The sequence below is a fragment of the Hoplias malabaricus genome, chromosome 11 (genome assembly GCF_029633855.1).
Source record: "Hoplias malabaricus isolate fHopMal1 chromosome 11, fHopMal1.hap1, whole genome shotgun sequence".
Lineage (NCBI taxonomy): Eukaryota > Metazoa > Chordata > Actinopteri > Characiformes > Erythrinidae > Hoplias > Hoplias malabaricus.
In genome coordinates, this window is record NC_089810.1 from 8,039,530 (window position 1) to 8,059,973 (window position 20,444).

At 44.7% G+C, this 20,444-nt stretch overlaps 1 protein-coding gene across 1 annotated transcript; it reads right to left on the reverse strand.

The window, feature by feature from the left end:
- Positions 1 to 675: 675 nt before the first annotated feature.
- Positions 676 to 19,478, reverse strand: rasef2 (RAS and EF-hand domain containing 2). The gene is made up of 17 exons (XM_066684259.1): positions 18,951 to 19,478; positions 16,660 to 16,812; positions 11,705 to 11,795; positions 11,189 to 11,284; positions 9,082 to 9,159; positions 8,366 to 8,481; positions 7,750 to 7,818; positions 7,567 to 7,648; positions 6,702 to 6,772; positions 6,408 to 6,618; positions 6,162 to 6,251; positions 4,906 to 5,050; positions 4,737 to 4,818; positions 2,826 to 2,940; positions 2,621 to 2,734; positions 2,467 to 2,543; positions 676 to 1,665 (listed from the first exon to the last, which is right to left on the reverse strand). The coding sequence occupies exons 1-17, from the start codon at positions 19,259 to 19,261 to the stop codon at positions 1,563 to 1,565; spliced, it is 2,004 nt and encodes a 667-aa protein (XP_066540356.1). The 5' UTR covers positions 19,262 to 19,478; the 3' UTR covers positions 676 to 1,562.
- Between the last annotated feature and the right edge of the window lie 966 nt (positions 19,479 to 20,444).

Sequence of the window (20,444 nt, forward strand, 5' to 3'; positions counted from 1 at the left end):
CTCAGAATGTAAAGATGGCTGGTTAGTTTTACAGGATGTAACTCGACTCCCCCTGAGCCATGGGAATGATTTACCTGTGGGTCACTAGATTGATTTTCATCTTAGGTAACAGCAAACAAACACGAGGGAGGTGACAGTGATAATAGTAGATATAACATGTCTTTATAATGTTTTACAGTGGTTGGTTTTGTCTTAATCAACGATGGAATGACGGTTCCACTTCTACAGTGCCTTCCTTGACCCGCAAAGTGCAGCCTTCACCTGTAAGATGCTCCAAGAGATGATTGGCTCCAGTCCCTCACCACACACCAGCGATTAGCCCGAGGGTTTGGGTCACAATCATGCCCGACTCTCTTCTAGGAACTGCCCCCATGGTTTTCACTGCCCTCAGTTTCTTGAACTGTTTATTCAGTAGTGTCCCTGTCACTACACCCAAGCATTGGGATCCTCACAGCACACAGGGAGAGTGCCCCCTGTTGGACCCAAATACACCACCTCCAGCACCACCGAAGTTGTCCCAGGAGGAGGCGGTCTCATATCCGAGTCCTGACCCAGACCGGCATAGATTTAAGGGATCTACAGGTTCTGGTGTTTGGGCACTGTGGATGACCTGTCTGTACCAAAGACGACACTCTCCTCCTGCTGCGCTCCTATTGGCTTCAATGATCAATAAATCAAATATGATCAAAATAGCTTTTATTTATCATAATAGCTCATCAAAATATTTATACAAAAGCTTTTTCAAAACACATAAAATTACATCATAAAACAAGGACACACGGTGTCATTGATGCAAAGCACTACAGAGCACCCCTTGTGGAGCATTTCCTAAATGTGAGAGTATGTATGTGAATGAGTGAGTTACAAGCTAGTTGCATAAAGTGCTTTGCATCTAACAAAACAACTCAAATAAATACTGAACCCATCCAAAAGTGAAGGCGGCCTTTGATCTTTTAACACACACATGATCAGTAACAAAGGCCATTGTGAAGCATATCCTCAGAAGTGCTAAGCATGTTTAAAACCACAGGTAAAAAAATCACAAAGCACTGCTGAGGAGGCGATCATCAAACTGCGCTCAATCATAACAGCAGCTTATACGAGGCGTCAGATCACAGACACGTTTTGAGAGACAAAAATTTGCCTTTAAAACAGAATTCAAAAGTTAGAGAGCAATATTTTACCTTCAGAATTGTCTAAGTTATTATTCCATAATTAATACTTCAGAACATAACCGCCATTCTCCATTTCTGTTTCCTTAAAGAACCAGCTTTGGCTTCATACTGAGTCTCAGTGTTACGTCTCTTCAGTGAACGTGAGACCGAGAGATGAACAACTAAAGACGATTATGTTTTTGAAATCTTTTTGCTTTTAAAGCCTTGATATAAATAACCGTGCTCCATTAATCATTGTGATTTGTTTGTTGTAAATCCAGCTTTTTGGCTCAGGCGTTTGTGCTTGACCTGACATCAGACGTATCTACATTCTATTTGACTTTAATAAACGTGACTGCAGTAAACCTTCCTTCCCCCGCGCTCCTGTGTGCCGAGGGTTTTCCGTGGTTAGACTCCACAGCAGTTACTCAGAGCCTTCTTCCCAGTGCTCAGACTCAGTTTGACCTGGGACTCGGACTTCCGTCTCAGTCCGGTGCTTTTCTTCACGGATCTGAGGAAGAGGAGTCGGGTTTCAGAGCTGGGTTTTATGTTGTAAATTATTAAAACAAGTTCAAAGATGTTTTCAAGGAGTTTCAAGATCATCATGAGACGAGAGAAATAAGCAGCAGCTGTTCACAGTGAGAGGAAAGGAATCTGACGTCTCAAAGCTCCCTCAAAGAAAGAGATTGTGTAAAAGCCACTGATGCTGGAAACATCAAGAAATAGTTTTGAACTTATACATAAACTGTCCAGTCATTATGACCAGCTCCTTGTTTCTACCCTCACTGCCCACACAGGAGCACTTTGTAGCTCTACAGTTATAGACTGTAGTTCCTCTCCCCCCTGTTCTTCAGCGCTCAGGACCCCCACAGAGCAGGTGTGATGTGGTGGTGGATCATTCTCAGCGCTGCAGTGACACTGATGTGGTGGTGGTGTGTTAGTGTGTGTTGTGCTGGTGTAGAGTGGATCAGACACAGCAGTGCTGCTGGAGTTTTTAAACCCCTCAGTGTCTGGACTGAGAACAGTCCACTGTCCAAAAACATCCAGCCGACAGCGTCCTGTGTCACTGATGAAGGACTAGAGGACGAGCGACACACACTGTGCAGCGACAGATGAGCTACTGTCTCTGACTCTACATCTACAAGGTGGACCAACGAGGGAGGAGCGTCTCAGAGAGTGGACACAGGTTTTAAACACGCCAGCAGCACTGCTGTGTCTGATCCACTCTACACCAGCACATCTTATTTAACATGAACTGGATCATAACTATTTATGTATTAATGCTGTAATAAGATGGTATAGAACAACTTACCTTGCTAAATGCAGGACTGCCTCCACTACATTAGTACCTTCTTTGGCACTTGTCTCACAGAACAAAGCATTGTACGTCTGTGGTGAAAGAGAGTGTGTTACAAACTTCGGTGGATCTACCAACAACTACTTTTCTACCACAAAGAAAGACTCACCATAGCGAGTTTCTCCCCCTGAGCAGAGCTCACACAGCTTCCCTCGGGCCTCTGCGGCCTCATGTCCACTTTGTTCCCGATCACACACAGTGGAATATTCCCATCTGTGGACTCCTGATTGATGCAGGGACCAGAGAAAATGAGAATCAATTCAGAACATTTCCAGTTAGATAAAAAAATAAAAGTCTGCATCAAGAGGACCTACATGAATCTGCTCCATCCACTCGCGAACATTTAAGAAGCTGCTCTCTGAAGTGACGTCGTAGAGCAGCAGCACCCCGTGCGCTTTGCGGAAGTACGATCTCGCAATGCTGCGGAACCTGTTCAGAGGTGAGAAGAAAATAACCCCGTTTAAGGGACATAAGGCTGCATCAATTTTGTCTTTAAAAGGGCTTTGTATCACTGTACTTTTTAAAAAGGAGATTCAAAGGCATAAGTGTGGCCTCAAATATGGAATAAACGAATAATGCAACAGCCATGTGTTGGAGCTCAGGAGGTTCCAGTGTTGTACTGGTTGATGTTTGAACATAGTGGTGTGGTGTGAGCCCCCAGAGGTTGAATGAAGCCGGTCGGACCCCTACTCTTTGGCCAGAATACAATCTAAAGATGCACAGACCATCTCTCAACGGGTGTTTTTGTCGAGACTCGCCATAAAGGAGACACGACATCACCAGGTAAGTTATGGCTGAGTGAAAGAGAGGGTGGATGCTGATGGAAAAACAGGAAAACTCCAGAGGATTCAGTGCCCACGGTGATGGAGATTTATTACAAAAAAAAATGCAAAAATAGGCAAACAAAGATCAAAAGGCCTGACTTATATCAGTACAGCTTTCAAACTAACTCCACTCCAGAATCCTCAGCTCTCTCAGTCTAAGGTGAGTATTTCTCAGCTAGTTTAGTTTTCTCACCCCAACACCAAGTCTCTCTCAATCTTATAGGATAGGCCCCGCCCCTGGACTGAACTACTGCAAGGGTGTGGCCATCCTGCAAGAAAGGGTTACCCTCATGCCTGAAGGACCTAACCCGAGGTTTGACCCTCGATACTGCATCCCAAAAATACAGGATGGAGTTCCTTACCTTTGAGTATTTTTTATTTATTTATTAACCCCCCCCCCCCCCCCCCACACACATAAAAAACACAGCCATAATTTTTAACGTATTGGAACACACCAAGTCTGGTGTGTTTTTGTGAAATCACGAGACGAAGAAATGTATTCATTGAGTCAGAGCGATGATGAATTTATCATTTTACTGTAAACACTGCACCGAACCCGCCCCAGTCTCCAGAACAACGTGGGAGTTCAGCTGTGTTTCTGAAACTCATTAGGGGAGTTTGAGGCTCTGCTTCCTTGTGTTGATTATATGGTCTTTAACCGCTACAGTTTAGTACTCAATGTGTGGATTTTTTATTTATTTTTTTTAAGACAGTTGAGCTGTTCAGCCACCATCTTCCTGCTAATTAGTTTGGTCTGTAACCATGACAACTGTGCTCTGAATGGTCTATTGCGTTGTAACACATCCGTAAAATGCAGAAAATAGAACAGGCTCTAATTCAGAATCTGTCACAGTCCAATAGTTTCAGACACTTCATACACATACATTTAAATTTTTTTAATTTTTTCCATCCGTAAAAATTGCACTGTGTGTGAAAAGACCTTAATGCTAGGAGATTTAGATCCCTCTTGTCAATGCATGGCACTGGTCATGATGAAATTTGGGTCACGTGCAGCTGCTCCAGAGGACTGCTCTCTACTGGTCAATGTTTTTCTTTTGAGTCTGTGTCTAATAATGAGCACAAAACGTAAGGGAATTTGTGATTGAACCTGATCTTTATTGAAACAATGTTTCTTGGAAATAAATCTTGTTGGAGATAAATAATAAACACAGTTGGAGCCTGTATTTGTGGGAAGTATGTGGGTTGTGCCTATGAAAATTTGCCAAATCCTCTCCAGTGGTGTAAGATTTATTGCCAAGAATCATTGTTAAATCAAACAAACAAAAAAAATCTACCAAACACAAGTTTCCTTACTTTCTGTGCTGTTTAGTTGTGCATTCATTAAAAGAGCTGACTATAAACTCTTAGCCTAATGTAATGTTGGTGGACAAAGTTTTATACCTCTCCTGCCCAGCAGTGTCCCATATCTGAAGGTTTGTCTTCTCTCCGTCTACAAGCATTTTCTTCATTTGGAAATCAACCCCTAGATCAGAAATCATTAGTGCAGTTATGCAAATGATCATAATGAATACAATATAAAGATTACACTTCCATACACACAGGAGCTTACCAAGTGTAGTCTGCATGTCTCCTCTGAACTCATTCAGACTCAGACGCAGTAAGAAGCTGGATTTCCCCGATCCCGCGTCCCCGGCCAGAACCAGACGGTACATCGGAACAGATCCGTCAGAGTCTAACCAGTCCGACTCAGTCTGCTGCGAATCACACATTCAGTTTAGTAGCAGAGAAAAGTTGGATGAAAAAGCAAAGATTTCCTTTAACAGTCTCAGAGCTTGTGATTCAGTGTTACAACAGCTAATGGATAGCAAGGCACTCGAGTAGAAATAAGAGACTGAAACGATGGCAATGTGGACTGTTGAGCAGCTGAAGTGGAACTTGTATTGAGTGAGAGTGTATATCTACTATAAAACTGCAGTGATTCGTCTCCTCAGTTCACAAACTCTTAGAACACTGTCAGTAAAGGAAAGGTGATAGAGTACAGCCTGCTCCCCGATCATCTCCATTTCTGATGTCACATCTCTTCTATTAATGCTGTACATTTCACAGAAATAGAGCAGTAATGTACAGAGGAGTTGGTCGCATTCAGAAAGGTGTTTCATGATTGCTTCTGGATTACAAATACAAATCCAACTCATCCACTAAGGCACCGCATGGAGCTCCAGAGGACAGAGTCCCACTGCTGCAACTCCAAAAACGTGGCCCATGTGCAGCTGCTCCAGAGGATCCTGTTGTATTTTATTCTTTCCTATGGAGATTATATAAGTGGTGTGCACCAATGGAACATGTCCACACTCAGCAATTTATTCAGTAGTTTTTTCTCTGGTCCCTGATCACTTTTCCAATCCATTGTCATCTCAAAACCCTGTCACTAACTGGAACAGCAGGCTGTGGAAACCACAACAACGGCGGCAGTAACATTAAGCGACAAGGAAGCGTTCCTTCCTTGTTGCAGCGTCCAGCTCTCGCTGGATTCTTTCGTCGGCCACCGATCCAAGGAGCGTTTGAACTTCTTCAAAAGACCACGCCGTAATTTTATGAGCTGCCGTCGTGAGTCGGATAAAAACAAACGTGATCTCTGCTGCGGCTGGAGATTTTACAGATGGAGAGTTGGTGCTGGTCGTCTGCGGTGCGTGGCGTAGAGTGACGACTCTCTCTGGACAATCAGCGCTCTGCAAGGTTTACACTCCACGGTTTAGTCCCTACTCGACTCGCTCTGAACCACGAGAGAACAGCCACTAAACGAGAACCTGGTTCCAAAGCAGAGCAGAAAAGCCGAGTACAGTAGGGAAGTGTTGTTTGTAATACCTTCACAGGGAAAGCCGAGAGTCGTCGTCGCAGGGAGGAGGCCAAGGAGCTGACTCTACTGGGAGCTGCAGACATGTTCATCTCAGACGTCTGAAACAGGACAAAGAGCAATTCATTTCCTGCAATGATTCTTCACAGCCGTTCTCAGATTCTATACTAAATTTATTTAATTCTTATTGAGCATGAACTGTTTCTTTTTGTAAGTACAAAGCTATTTGATTCTCCATCTAATGAGCTGTCGTTTACCTCCATGTCAGAATGAACATAGGAGTAGCTGTGATGCACCGTCTCCACAGAGTCCTCACTCGCATCACTGTCGTAATTGCTGCCCGACGTCCGGTCTGTATCCGTCTGTAAGGAAACACCGCTATCCAGGTATGTATCTGCCCAGTGAGCCACGCGTGAGATCATGTCTTTGGTGGGATCCACAGCCATGTCGACCTCCTCGTTAGCAAAGCTTGAAGGAGGAAATGCCAGGTGAGTTTAGATGATTACAGTAAACGTGGCTTTGAACTGAAACCTGAACACAGCATTAGGTACCTGCTGTGATTTATGGTGCTCTGACGAAGAGGTTTCAGTTTCCGTGAAGGTTTTTCATTCATGGGTGAAAGCTGTGGATTATGAGAAGATTAGCTTTCAACTTTACTGTAAACCAAGGGTTCTTAACCTCTCTCACAATGAAAGCCTTCCCAAAATCACTAGAAAAGGCGCTATAAGGGGAAACCGTACTGTCATGCTACAGCAGAATAACTATTTTGTTTAGATCAGTGCACTGATCTGAAACGCCTCCCATAAAATCCAGACAAGTTCCCAATTTAGGAACCACCCACTGACTCCTCCCATAAAATCCAGCTGAGCCAATCAGACAAGCTACTGATGTAGGAACCATTCACTGACCCCTCCCACAATGTCCGGCAGAGCCAATCAGACAAGCTAACAATTTAGGAACCACCCACTGACTCCTCCCATAAAATCCAGCTGAGCCAATCAGACAAGCTACTGATGTAGGAACCATTCACTGACCCCTCCCACAATGTCCGGCAGAGCCAATCAGACAAGCTAACAATTTAGGAAACAGCCACTGACACCTCCCACAACGTCCAGTGGTTTCTAATCTATAACCGACACAGATTGATTCACACAATCCCTTCTGTTTTAATGGAGTACACAGCACATACAGCAGTGGGAGCCAGTAGCGCCCCCTACAATTTAGTTCCATTGTGAGTCACAGAGCGGGTTCCACTGTCTCCGAGCTTTGCATTGGCATAGAACCACTCATGACCACCTTTTGGGATGGAGTGGACTCCAAGGTTAAGAACCCCTGTTGTATAGCAAACATACAAAAATAACAAAGCACATTGTATATTTAAAAAAATATAAAGTGAACTCAGCAGGAGACACGCACCCGTCTCTTGGAAGAGGTGTTGTCACTGGCCAAAGCAGATCTTAACCCGTCGTTGCTGTCATACAACGTCTTATTTATTTCTCTAAAAGAGGGTAAAGTGGGGGTCAGGAACATGCAAATGAGGAACAATCAAAACACAGACGTGTATCACCAAAATATCAAAATTAAAAAACAGATGCGTACTGGAGGAGTTCGATATGACCAGCGTAGGACTGGTACTCAACCACCATCTTCTTTAGCTCATTACTTTCTCTGTGGGGAGAAAGAGAAACACTTTACTTTGATGAAATAAATACAGTCATCCCTCTGCATCTGCCACAGAGCCTTCCCCTACACTTCACCTCTAGATCACTGATCATCCCTCATACAGTGAACATGGTGTACGGATGCACACAACACACACAGCAAACAAAGAACACATGCAACACACAGTGCTCAGAGTGAAGGCTGTAGAGGGAGTGAGGATGTGAAGTGGCTTCACCAGGGGGCGCTACTGTACATGAAACTCCAACTTCGCTTGCTCTAACAACCTGGAATTTTTTTTTTATCTCAATATTCACAGCTGGTAAAATCAGTCACGTGACCAAATAAATCTCAGGCTTCTAGTTTGTTACTTACTTTATGTCTCAACTGTCGAATTCATTAAATGGTCTAAAGACCATTGCACATTTGGATAAATTTAATAAATACAAGTCCAGATCTGTGAAGAAAACTGAAACTGAATCTGCATTTGGTCCAATCCCAAACACAAAAGAATGAACACAATGGAAGGTCCTCATTGTTCTCAGTCGGTTCTCACCGCTCGTGCTGGAGTTTCTCATCAGCGTACACATTCTTCAGCTTGTCCAGCTCCACCTGCAGAACAGAGACGTTCATCTGAGCCTTCAGCAGAGAGCCCCTCAGCTCTTCATTCTCCTGGGGGGTAGAGAGAGAGAGAGAGAGAGAGAGAGAGAGAGAATAAATATGAACAAAAGTGAATGAGAAAATCAGAGAAAGAATGAATTTGTGAATGTGTATGAATGAGTGAAATAAGAAAAATGAATGAAAGAAATTAGAGAATGAATGCGAGAGGAAGAATAAAAAAATAAATCCAAACTTTGATTAAATATGGGAGGAAATATGAATGCATGGTTATTACAATTGCCAAAGCTTACATAGTGTCCTTTCTGCAGTGCTGAGCCAGGAGTAGCAACGACAGAGACTGTTCTCCATCACATCACAGTGATTTTGAAGCTGTGATTTTAAGGTGAAAACACTACCTAAGGTTGCTTTAAGGGGGATGAGCTAATGAGGGAGTGAGGAACAGAGACAGAGGACCGTATCGGTTCTCTTTTAGAAGCCGCTGGATGTTATTGGAGGATTCATCAGTAGATGTTTCCTGAACCGTCAGACTGTGTATCTGATTGGCTGAAATAATCACTCCTGTGTCTCACTGGGGACAGGTTAGAAACTCCTGGTGTAGTGCACTGAGGGTATTTGAATGATTTGAATTTCTCTGAGCATCAGTTTTCCCACCTGCGTCACCTCCCGGATTTGTTTTCTTAGTTTATTGACATCTTCTCTTGGGCTCTTCAGCTCCGTTTCCTCTTGATGCTGAAGGACAAAACAAAACAGAGTGAAACATGCATAATCCAAAATTCAAATCTATATTTTTTTACTTCTAATTTAAAGACCAACATCAGTGGGGGGGAAAAAAAAAAAAAAAAAAAAAAAAAAGATTTCTATTCAATATACATTAATTTATTGTCTGTAATCCTTATCCAGTTCAGGGGGGAAGTGGGTCTGGAGCCTACTCTGAATCACTGGGGGCAAGGCATGAGCACACCCTGGAGGGGACGCAAGTCCTTCACAGGGCGACACACACTCACACCTACAGACATTTTTGAGTCTCCAATCCACCTACCAACATGTGTTTTTGGAGCGTGGGAGGAAACCGGAGCACCCGGAGGAATCCCACTCAGACACAGTGAGAACACACCACACTGCTCACAGACAGTCACCCAGAGGAAACCCATGCAGACACAGGGAGAACACACCACACTCCTCACAGAAAGTCACCCGGAGGAAACCCACGCAGACACAGGGAGAACACACCACACTCCTCACAGACAGTCACCCGGAGGAAACCCACTCAGACACAATGAGAACACACCACACTCCTCACAGACAGTCACCCAGAGTTGGACTTGAACCCTCAACCTCCAGGACCCTGGAGCTGTGATTGAGACACTACCTGCTGCTCCATAGTGCCGGCCTATATTCAATATCCATCACAATATAAAATGTTTCAATAACAATATGATTTTTGAACACAATTTCAATATTTCAGTACACATTATTTAAGTCAATGACTGAGGTTTATTACAGGGCGCTGTCGTTAGTTCAGCTCTCAATTTTAAATTTGGTTTAAAAATAGTCAAGAGGTTTATGTTTGATGGTGATGTCATGTTATTTGTTTGGCATTATTTCTGTGGCTTGTTTATATTGGCATCTGATTTATATCGTATGGACCAGAATTAAATATATCATATCATATAAACAGTGTCTGTATTGTCCAGCCCTAGAGGACCTGCTCCCTCTGTCACCATCAGCAACATTCAGCAGGAGCGAGAGCAGGGCACCGAAAGGAAATGAAAACAGGCAGCTGCTAAACAAGACAATGTAGTCAGGACAATAGCTATCTGCCAAGCAACACCGGAGAAACTAAGCCTCCTCAGAGAGATCTCACAGCAGAGGATGCAGTTTAACATCACAACGAGACAATTCTGTTCTCACTGCAAAACTAACTCCCCTCTCCCATTTGTGTTCATTCAGAAGCTCTGCATCTTTATGCAAGACAAGACTGCATCTTTTAAGGTGGAGCGGCGCGTGCGAGTAAGAAGCGACTGCATCTTTTAAGGTGGAGCGGCGCGTGTGAGTAAGAAGCGACTGCATCTTTTAAGGTGGAGCGGCACATGTGACTAAGAAGCGACTGCATCTTTTAATGTGGAGCGGCGCGTGTGAGTAAGAAGCGACTGCATCTTTTAATGTGGAGCGGCGCGTGTGAGTAAGAAGCGACTGTGTCTTGTTGGTGTCTGAAGTGTTAATTATCTGTAAGTGTTTATTCACTGTTAAGGTCACCACAGAAACTCGTGTAACTCGTTTTGTAGCACTTTCGCTCTGTGTTTACTTTCATGCAGTTAGCGCTCTCCTGAATTTAGAGTCAGTTCCACCTTAAGTAATGTAACTGTAACAGCAAAAATCAGTCAGAGTGCTTTTCAACTTTTGAAGTCTCTACCGTCCAGTCGCCTTTCAGATACCGTTTGTCCGCAGTGCCTGAGCAGGATATGGATGGAAAGAGCACCTGAGACATTTCGGCGTGAGACACTTGTTCCCCAGTTACTGAGCCAGGGCTGCGTAGAAACACCAGAACTTTTTTCCAGCGAAGAGAGAGCAGAGAGTGTATTGGTGTAAAATCTGGAACATGGCCTTTAGACAACAGCCTTGAATACACGAGGTGGCGTTAAAAGGTTGGTCTCGAGTACGATTACAGATACATGTGCAGAAAGGTTACACTCTATAATGAACACAGTACTCAGCAGCATCAGTGTGCTGCGCCATCACCCACTGCAGCTGCCCTTACCTGCATAAGCCGCTCCAGTGCCGCCTGCACGTCTGCCAGGTCGTTCTCGTGTTTGATCTGCAGCGTGGCAATGGCCCCCTCCATTTTCTTCTGCTCCTGTAGAAGTGAAACACGAGAAGACCAGCGCTCTCTTATACACAAGTCTAATAAAGAGGCCTTCACAAAGCTCCATAGAGGAGGCTTTGTGAGCTAGGAGCCTAACCAGAGAGCAGCCCCTCTAAACCTGCCCCTGAGCTGCAGGAAGGCAGGTGAACTGGGGAATGAATCAAGAACTCAAACGGCTGCTGCTTTACTGGAGATCATACCTGCTCTGTGGGGGTCTTGAGCGCTAAAGAACGAGGAAATGGGCATGATAAAGCATGCAGAGCAACAAATGGGCTACAGTCAGTGGAGCTGAGAGAATGGACACTGAGATGACTAACGAGATCACCATGAAAATTCACTCAATATTTATCAATAGGAAATCTCCCAGTCTGATATTAACAGAGATTAAAAGATGCAGCACTTTGCCCTCACCTCCTGCCGGACCCTCTGCTCCGTTTGGGTCAGCTGCTGCTGCAAGTCTTCCTCCAGCTCCGTCATCTGAGCACTCGCCAACTCCTCCGTCCTGTTAGTGTCAGCAAGGAGAGACCAACGTCCGTCAAATACCACACTTCACATTCCAGCGGAGCACACAAAGCTCTGTTTATGAAGTCACACAAAGACTCTGGGTCCAGAGCAGGCTGTAATCCACCTGGTCCTGTATACGTCCACGCGTACGAGCGCTGTATCCCTTTGGGTTCTAACCAGTGGGAGGAATTTCTCTTTCAAGTTAATCATTCATCTCAGATTCAGAATCACCAGGAAACTGGGGGAGCCAGGAGACCCAGGTCTGTGCCAAGAGTCTCACACACACACACCTTAAAGGGCAATTACACCATATTTTAAAACAAAACCGTGGCTTATTTAATGATGTATTCCCCCTCTTCTCCACAGTGGAACACAGTTCTGTTTCTTAATGAAACGTCTGTGACCTGCTTTGGTCCAAACCCCACGAGCCCCACAGCAGTGTTCTCCCCCTGTGTAAACAGCCCCTGTTCAGAACGCACCTGTTCCTTTAAATGATAATGAGCCGCTCGCTGTTCACCCCGACCCCGAGCGCACAGCAGTGAGGAGCGAGGAGCAGAAGCTCTGGTATTTAACCTCGTCTTTGCACCCTCACAAACACAGGTCCAGCGCTGTGATTGGATTCAGACGAGCAAAAGCGTCTCTGGTTTTTATAAAAATACAATTTATTTTGCCCCCAAAATGGTTCAATAAGCAAAGTGTAAGAAATTCAACACCAGCTTTAAACTTCCTTCTTCCTCATGTCTGCTTTGAAAGCAACCTCTGGAGCATGAAAAACAAAGCACTTAAAGAAAAAAAGAAATGTCCACCACTCCTTCACTTGTGTTTCCCATCCATTACAACACACACCACCACACGTTCCTTACAGTGCGTGATAAACGTGATGTAGTAGAAAAACAAAGTCATTAACTGTATATTTTGTGTAACTGAGTGACTAATACACACTTGCAGACTTCTAAGGCACAGTATCTTGCCAGTACACACACACACCTATAAATAAAGGCTACAGTACATAAACAAAAGCAACATGAAATGCAGTTATCAGGAGGTGTAACTGTTGTGTAACTCTCTGATATTGTAGCTCTACAGCAGCAGTGAGTGTTACACATCACAAAACCCCTGGAGACCAGAGGAAGCCCTGGGAGCTCCGTCTCGGTCTGAGCCGTGCTCTGTTCGTATTCGGTGTGTGATTGTGTTCAGTGTGAAACAGACCGGGGGATTCACTTTGGTCTGAAACTGGTTTTTCTCAGTGTTTACATTTGACTTCTTTATGTTCGGTGTCTTCACTAAAGTCAGAACACGTCCAAACCACAGACGCAGCGTTTCTCTTTGGTACGAGCTCCAGTCGCTCGGTCCGCCTCCGTGTTTAGGTTCTCCTCCATGTGGCTGATTGGATGGGGCAGAGTCATGTGACTACAGAGCGGTGGTGTGGTTTTAAAGGGACAGGACATGAACACACAGTGGGGACGTTTATATATGTATGTATTATTTTTTTTTTTTTAACAGAGGGAACCAAAAACCACTTTTTACTAAACTACAGTGTTTGAGGACAGACAACAGTGAGAACGCTGCCGACTTAAACAGACGCCTACTTAGGGAGCGCACTAGGTTTTTGAACAGATGCCGATCTCGTGATACATAAGCGTTTATAAAGTAAAGTAATTAAGACAGGTATCTGAGCCCTTTAGTACACATTCCTGAATTATCAACTCAAAAGGGATGACAACACTATACCGTGCTGATACCGAAATCATTCTGATATCATCATTGACTGCAGCTCTGCTTGGATCCTTATTGTCCACACACTGAACAGCTTTAATGGATTCCATTCTCTCCATCTACTGGACAATAGGCTGAACTGCAGGGTTAAAGAGGGCGGTGTGGACACAGGGAAACAATGTAAAGGATCTTTTCAGAATCAGAACTCACTCCATTGTGTAAAACTGCATTCCTACACTTCGCAGCTGGAAGCTCCAGAGCCCAAAGGGTGGATTACTGTCGAAAACTGCAAACGCATCACCGGCCACAAGATTTAAAAAAAAAAAAAAAAAAAAAAAACACTGCCAGGTAACGTGAATTACACTGATGAACTGATTACAGCGCCCCCTGTTGAGTGTAAGGGGTGAGGGGTGTATAAGCTGGTCATAAAGTTTTGGTCAGTATCCAAACTCAAGTTTTTTGGAGTGTTCTTTCAGTTCCCTTTCAGTCGGAGCATCATTAACTCTTTCAGCAGTGTGTGTGTGTGTGTGTGGTAGTCAGAGTCGATTGCTCTAAGACTGCAAGCGAAGCTCAGCTTCCCCTAAAACATCAAAAAATAAGTGATCAAATATATACTGTTGTGTGTACGTGTCATTGAATTAATATGCACTACAACGCGCTCAACTTTTGTTCAGAATCAGCTTCTTATCACTGGTAAAGACGCGGCTTTCCTCTCAATCATTCCCGCAGCTTCACAGTGCTTTAAACAGTGAGGACGCTGAGCAACCACAGAAGCAGCGAAACACGAGTCATTGGATAAATGCTGGGCTTTGTCCCGCCCATCGGACGCTCAGCGTCTCTGTGGGTCTATGGGGCAGTGGGCTGGCCTCGGCTGGCCCGGACGCTCAGCTTCTGCATGATGATTGGATGATCTGTCTGAGGCTGAATCCCTTTTTGATTGACAGCGAAATAGCGACCCTTTGGTGTAAAGATCCGTGGGAGCGTTACATTTTCATTCTGTTCTGAGTTGAACCGGAGATATTAACTTAATCCTCTTAGCGGCATTTTCTTTGTTAAAAACGACTAGCGACAAATTGAGCTCCTGTTTCTGGTGGGTTTTTTGTAGCTGCTTGTGTTTGGAGACTGACTTCTATCGCAGTTTCTGTCCAGCGGGTGCTGCTGAGCCCCTCCACCGTCACAAAGCACTCACAGGCGGACACACTTCACATGGGCCAAGGCCGTTTAAGCAGCCTAGCTCTGCTGGCCATTGAGAGGACACTAGTCAAATCCCTGGAAAAGACGCCTTGTTGGTACGACAGGGTCACAGATCATTTTCTTGAAAAGGAACGGAGGGTAGAATTTACGTATAAATAAACCGACACATTTTATGATGTAGGCCGAAATTGAGCTTCCCCTCCTTGAAAGACCAGCATCCGCCACTGATAGTAGTAGTAGCTCTTCTGTGGGGTCAGGGAACATTTAGTTTTCTGTTTGGAGATGTTAAGAAGGTAATCTACTGCAGCATGGTGTTCAAAAAGAGGCTCTGCTTTCTCCAGCCTGTTATGTTTTTAGCTGCTGTTGGACACAGTCACAGAGCTTCACACACTGTAGGGACGATCAAAAACTAAACCCAGTTAAACTTATTCTAGACAAGTTTCATGAAAACCAGGAATGAAACACTTCCACATCCTCTGGCATTACCTTATTTAAACATCAATAAACTTTAAAGGGAAGTGCAGGCACACAACCTCATCCCTCTGAGAACAGGAGGATGGTCCAAAGTCCCTCTACGCTCAGCTCAGGACTCGTATGACAGCATTCCAGGATGATTCAGGTTACTGTGAGAGCCGGTGCTCACCCTGATCTTTATTCTTTATTTGTTGCGTTTTCTACAGTCAGTGTTCATTATGAATCCTTACATAACACTCTGATATTTACAGACATTCAGAAACTAGTCTGAGAAACAAACTCCTTGTACTTTTAATGTATTTACTGTTTTGTATTTATTGTAACTTTATAAAATGTTAGACAAGTGCCATTATTTAAAAAAGACAACTTGCTTTAAATAATAATAATCATCTTAGGTGCTGGGAAGCATGGTGGTGCAGCAGGTAATGTCTCAGTTGTAGATTTAAGTCCTGCTCTGGGTCACTGTCTGTGAGGAGTGTGGTGTGTTCTCCCTGTGTCTGCGTGGGTTTCCTCCGGGTGACTGTCTGTGAGGAGTGTGGTGTGTTCTCCCTGTGTCTTTGTGGGTTTCCTCCGGGTGACTGTCTGTGAGGAGTGTGGTGTGTTCTCCCTGTGTCTTTGTGGGTTTCCTCCGGGTGACTGTCTGTGAGGAGTGTGGTGTGTTCTCCCTGTGTCTGCGTGGGTCCAAAAACACATGTTCGTAGGTTGGAGACTCAAAAGTGTCCGTAGGTGTGAGTGAATGTGCAAGTGTGTGTCACCCTTTGAAGGACTGGCACCCCCTCCAGGGTATTCCTGCCTTCCAGTTTTCAGTTGCAGCTCCCTCTGCAGCCGTGTAGGCAGTAAATGGTGAGGTGTAAAGCCTGCAGAGCACTGATTGACCAGAGACCTGTCAATCACCAGGAAATGCAGAGCTCATTCAAATCCAGCACCAACTGACACTTGTATAATCTCTGAAGTTACAGCAGCTTTTACATTTATTTTTATTGGACTCATAGCGGCAGCTTGTAACTTTACCTCAAGCTATTTTGAAGAGGTTTAAACACTGTTTGGGCCGATGGCCGACGGAAATTTGCAGTGAAAACCAGACATGCAACAAATAAGAACTGATCTGTGAGAACTGGGGACGGAGCCGTGTTTACTCCAAAAAACAACAACACGCAAAAACACGATGAGTAAACAGCGCCTGACTTTACCGCCGCCGTTGTTGTGGTTTTCAAACTCAGCGATTCCCAGAGACGGGTTTTGTAACGTCACAGGCTCCATTTCATGGGGGAGTCCTGTCAGTGGGAAAGCTTTAAGCGAGCAGAACCGTGTCGAGTCGTGTAGTACCTGCAGTAGCACCATATTATCCTAAAAGACACTGTCCAGTGGTTCAAGTGTATAGAAATATAAATGTTATACTCAGTCAAAACTCTTCAACTTCAGTCAGATTAAACTGTGCTCCCGTGCATTTGTCCCATTCAGCCCCAGGCCTCTCTCACCGTCTCAGGCTGGTCTCCAGCTGGTCGCTCTCCATCCGATGCTCTCTGCTCTCCAACACCAGAGCTTTGACCAGGTCCTCGTACTGCTGCAGTAAGAGCAAATCTGATGTGGCGTGGATCTGCTGATACAACTCGCACAGAGAGTCACTCAGCCTAGAAACACATGAGGAATACAGAAGAACCACAGTCACTTCATGCAGAACCTAACAAGTGCACTGTCAGAAAAAAAGGGGCTGTCCAGTTAAAGACGACATTCACAATTTTAATAAAAACCCTGTGTATAGAGCTCTGAGTGTGTGTCCTCTCCATGTGCTGCTCTGCAGTCGGTTTGCTCTGGAAACCGCTCTAATGTGTTTACAAAGCCCCAGTGTCTGTAAATGGGTAAAAAAACAAAGTGTCTGGGTCCGGTGCTAGGCTTTCTCTCTCTCTGCTCACGGCAGAGAAACGCCATCTGGAGGTTTTTAGACAACGGAGAGACTCCAAACGCTGAAAAGCACCAACCGAGATGAGGATGTTGCTCTATTCCTGCTCCATAGGGGGGTAACACTGACTTATTTTTGCTGTTACAGTTACATTACTTAAGGTGGAACTGACTCTAAATTCAGGAGAGCGCTAACTGCATTAGCGACATTGCTACGAAACTAAACACCTCGACTTACACCCTTCTACTCTGATTCAAACAGCGAATAAAAAACCGAAGTTAGGGCTGAACAATGATTCAATGTCAATATAAATGTCTCAATAACAATATGACATGACTTTTAAACACATTTTCAATATTTCAGTACACATTATTTACAGCATCTGTCACTGACTGACGGTCATTAGAGGGCGCTGCTGTCAGTGCAGCACTTTTGGTTTAAAAATGTTAACATTGACAAAGCACAGAGGTTGTTCTTTGATGGTGATGATGTATTCAGTTCTTGGTAGTTTTTCTGTGGCTTTATTTTTCTTATCAATATCTGAATTATAGCGTATCGACCGAAACACATCATCCAGCTCCAATTACAGACCAGTTAAACTTCAGCCGCGTAAAACAGCCGTCGTTCTCCTCTTCACACACCGTTCCACCTTAAAAGAGGCAGAGATCCTGAACGTAAACAACCAGAGAGAACTGCATTTCCACACAAGCTCTCCTCGACTCATCTCTGTACCAGAGCTGATAAACACACTGCTCCTACATCATTTAGACATTTATAACCAGTAACACCACCTTAAAGTCTGTTCTGTAAGAGGCTTGTGTCCAGTGCAAGGGTCTGAGAGCAGGGAGGACGTGTCTCTTCTTTTGCTCCGAGTGAGAATCAGCTGAAGCTGTTTACAGTAATCACTGCTAGAAATAAAGGCATGGATCAGTTTCTCCAGCTCTGGTTTAGTCAGAAAATCTCTTACTGATGTTTTTAAGATGGTAAAATGCTGATCTACTAACTGCTTTAACATGAGACTAAAACTGATCTGAGTCCATTAATACACCAAGGGTTTGAGCCAGTTCTTCAGCTCTGAGGGCTCTCGAGTCCAGGTGTGTCTCAAAGCTGTTCCCAAAGAGAATAGTCTCAGTTTTATCTTTATTCAGCTGTGTTTTCATAGCAAAGCTGACATTTTTCTTTACATTTCGTCTATAACGTTTTTAATATTCATCAAATTAAAACAGTTCTGAAGAGCAGCATAATGTCCATTTAAACACCGCTGGAAAATATATTCAGAAGTTTCCAAAGACTCATGCTTTGGGATTTTTCCAAAATTGAAAATAGAACCATATTCAGAAACAATAACTAATTTTTAATCAAATAAGAATATAAAAGTATGACTATTTTAAACTATTATTCGATGTACCAGCATTTAAGTGGTGAACTTAATGTACTTAAACGTGAGAAAAAAAAACTTAAAGCGCCCTCCAGTGTTTAGGGCACGCCCATGTATTCGCCTCTTCATTTTAATTTAAAGGAATGACACAGAGATACTCCACAAAGCTGGATGCACCATTTAACCAGATAACTGTAGCCCAAAGCCAGGCTTAACCTGGAGGAGGGGTAGATGTCACTACTGGACTCTTACTCTGGGTTGAAAGTTATCCAGCTCTGAAATCCAAGGAGGAACTCCACAAAGCAGGACATGAGGGACACTCCTGGACCAGTCCTCCACTCTGGGTTTAAGATATCTGGCTAAGTTTGTGGAACAGACCCCTGCTTTGTGCTGTTCACCCCACCACCCTCCCCTCCCACAAACACAGCTCTGTGTAGGCCACTGTGGTGATAATGAACCCCCTCTACGCTGAGGACGTTGAGAGGACACACCTGCCCAGGTAGAAGGCCACATCTCCGTCCAGAGTGTTCTCAAACTCGTCCCAGGCGCTGGCGTGGCTCTGGGCGCCGCTTCCCAGCGAGGCCAGGTTCAGAGTCTCGGACACCTCACTGAAACTCGAGCAGAAGTCGCTGTAGCTGATGGACCCGTCTCCGTCCACGTCGAACCTGTTAAACAGTGTCCGCACGTCCGCGGCCGAGACGTTCAGCTCCCGGCAGACACCGACGAAGTCCTCGTACTCGACCCGGCCGGACCTGTTCCCGTCACACGCCGAGAACAGCCTGCGGAGGTCCGGACTGTCCATGTCTCAGCGCTCGGACACGGCTCCGGAGACCAGGGACATCCGAGAGAGGCTCCACAGCCTGGGGAGGGGAGGGAGGGAGAGGGACGCTGCTGCGGTTCTCTTTTCACGGAGCGTAAACAAAGCGAACACGAATAAAAGTCTACACCTTTCTCAACAGGTAACAGCAGCCCATAAAGCAGACTCTAATCCACCACAGCGCAGGAGAAAAACCCAGCGCTAATCATTACCTCACGTCAAAGTTGGTCGTCTCCCTCTCTTATTGGCTGGTGCTGCGGACAGGAGGTGAAAGGGGCGTGGCTTCCAGCAGGTAGAGCACGTTAAAAGCCCGGTCTCAACTGTTTAAAGGCTTGTTAAAATTTATTTTTAAACACGTTTATATTTTTAAAATACTATCAATATATTTGAAGTTTTAAATGTGTAACATATAAATTTGGATATTTAAATACGTTCATTTATTTAACACACCATCAATTTCCAAATATTACCAACTTATCTAAATATATCTAAAAAATTAAACATGTCTTAAACAGGTTTATATGTTAAATTCTTTCTAAGTCCTTGTGGCTTGTGCTGTTGAGGAATGGGACACTCTCCAGACAGTGGTGGGTAATGGGCTAGAGACAAGTGTGGACACACCCTGTTTAAAGTGTTCTCGTGAGGACGATGTAGATGTCTACAGGTGTTTACACAGTTAGGAAGATTACTCTCAGATTACACATGGGTTTCCTCCGGGTGACTGTCTGTGAGGAGTGTGGTGTGTTCTCTCTGTGTCTGCGTGGGTTTCCTCCGGGTGACTGTCAGTGAGGGGTGTGGTGTGTTCTCCCTGTGTCTGCGTGGGTTTCCTCCGGGTGACTGTCTGTAAGGATTGTGGTGTGTTCTCCCTGTGTCTGCGTGGGTTTCCTCCGGGTGACTGTCTGTGAGGAGTGTGGTGTGTTCTCCCTGTGTCTGTGTGGGTTTTCTCTGGGTGACTGTCTGTGAGGAGTGTGGTGTGTTCTCCCTGTGTCAGCGTGGGTTTCCTCTGGGTGACTGTCTGTAAGGAGTGTGGTGTGTTCTCCCTGTGTCTGCGTGGGTTTCCTCTGGGTGACTGTCTGTAAGGAGTGTGGTGTGTTCTCCCTGTGTCTGCGTGGGTTTCCTCTGGGTGACTGTCTGTGAGGAGTGTGGTGTGTTCTCCCTGTGTCTGCGT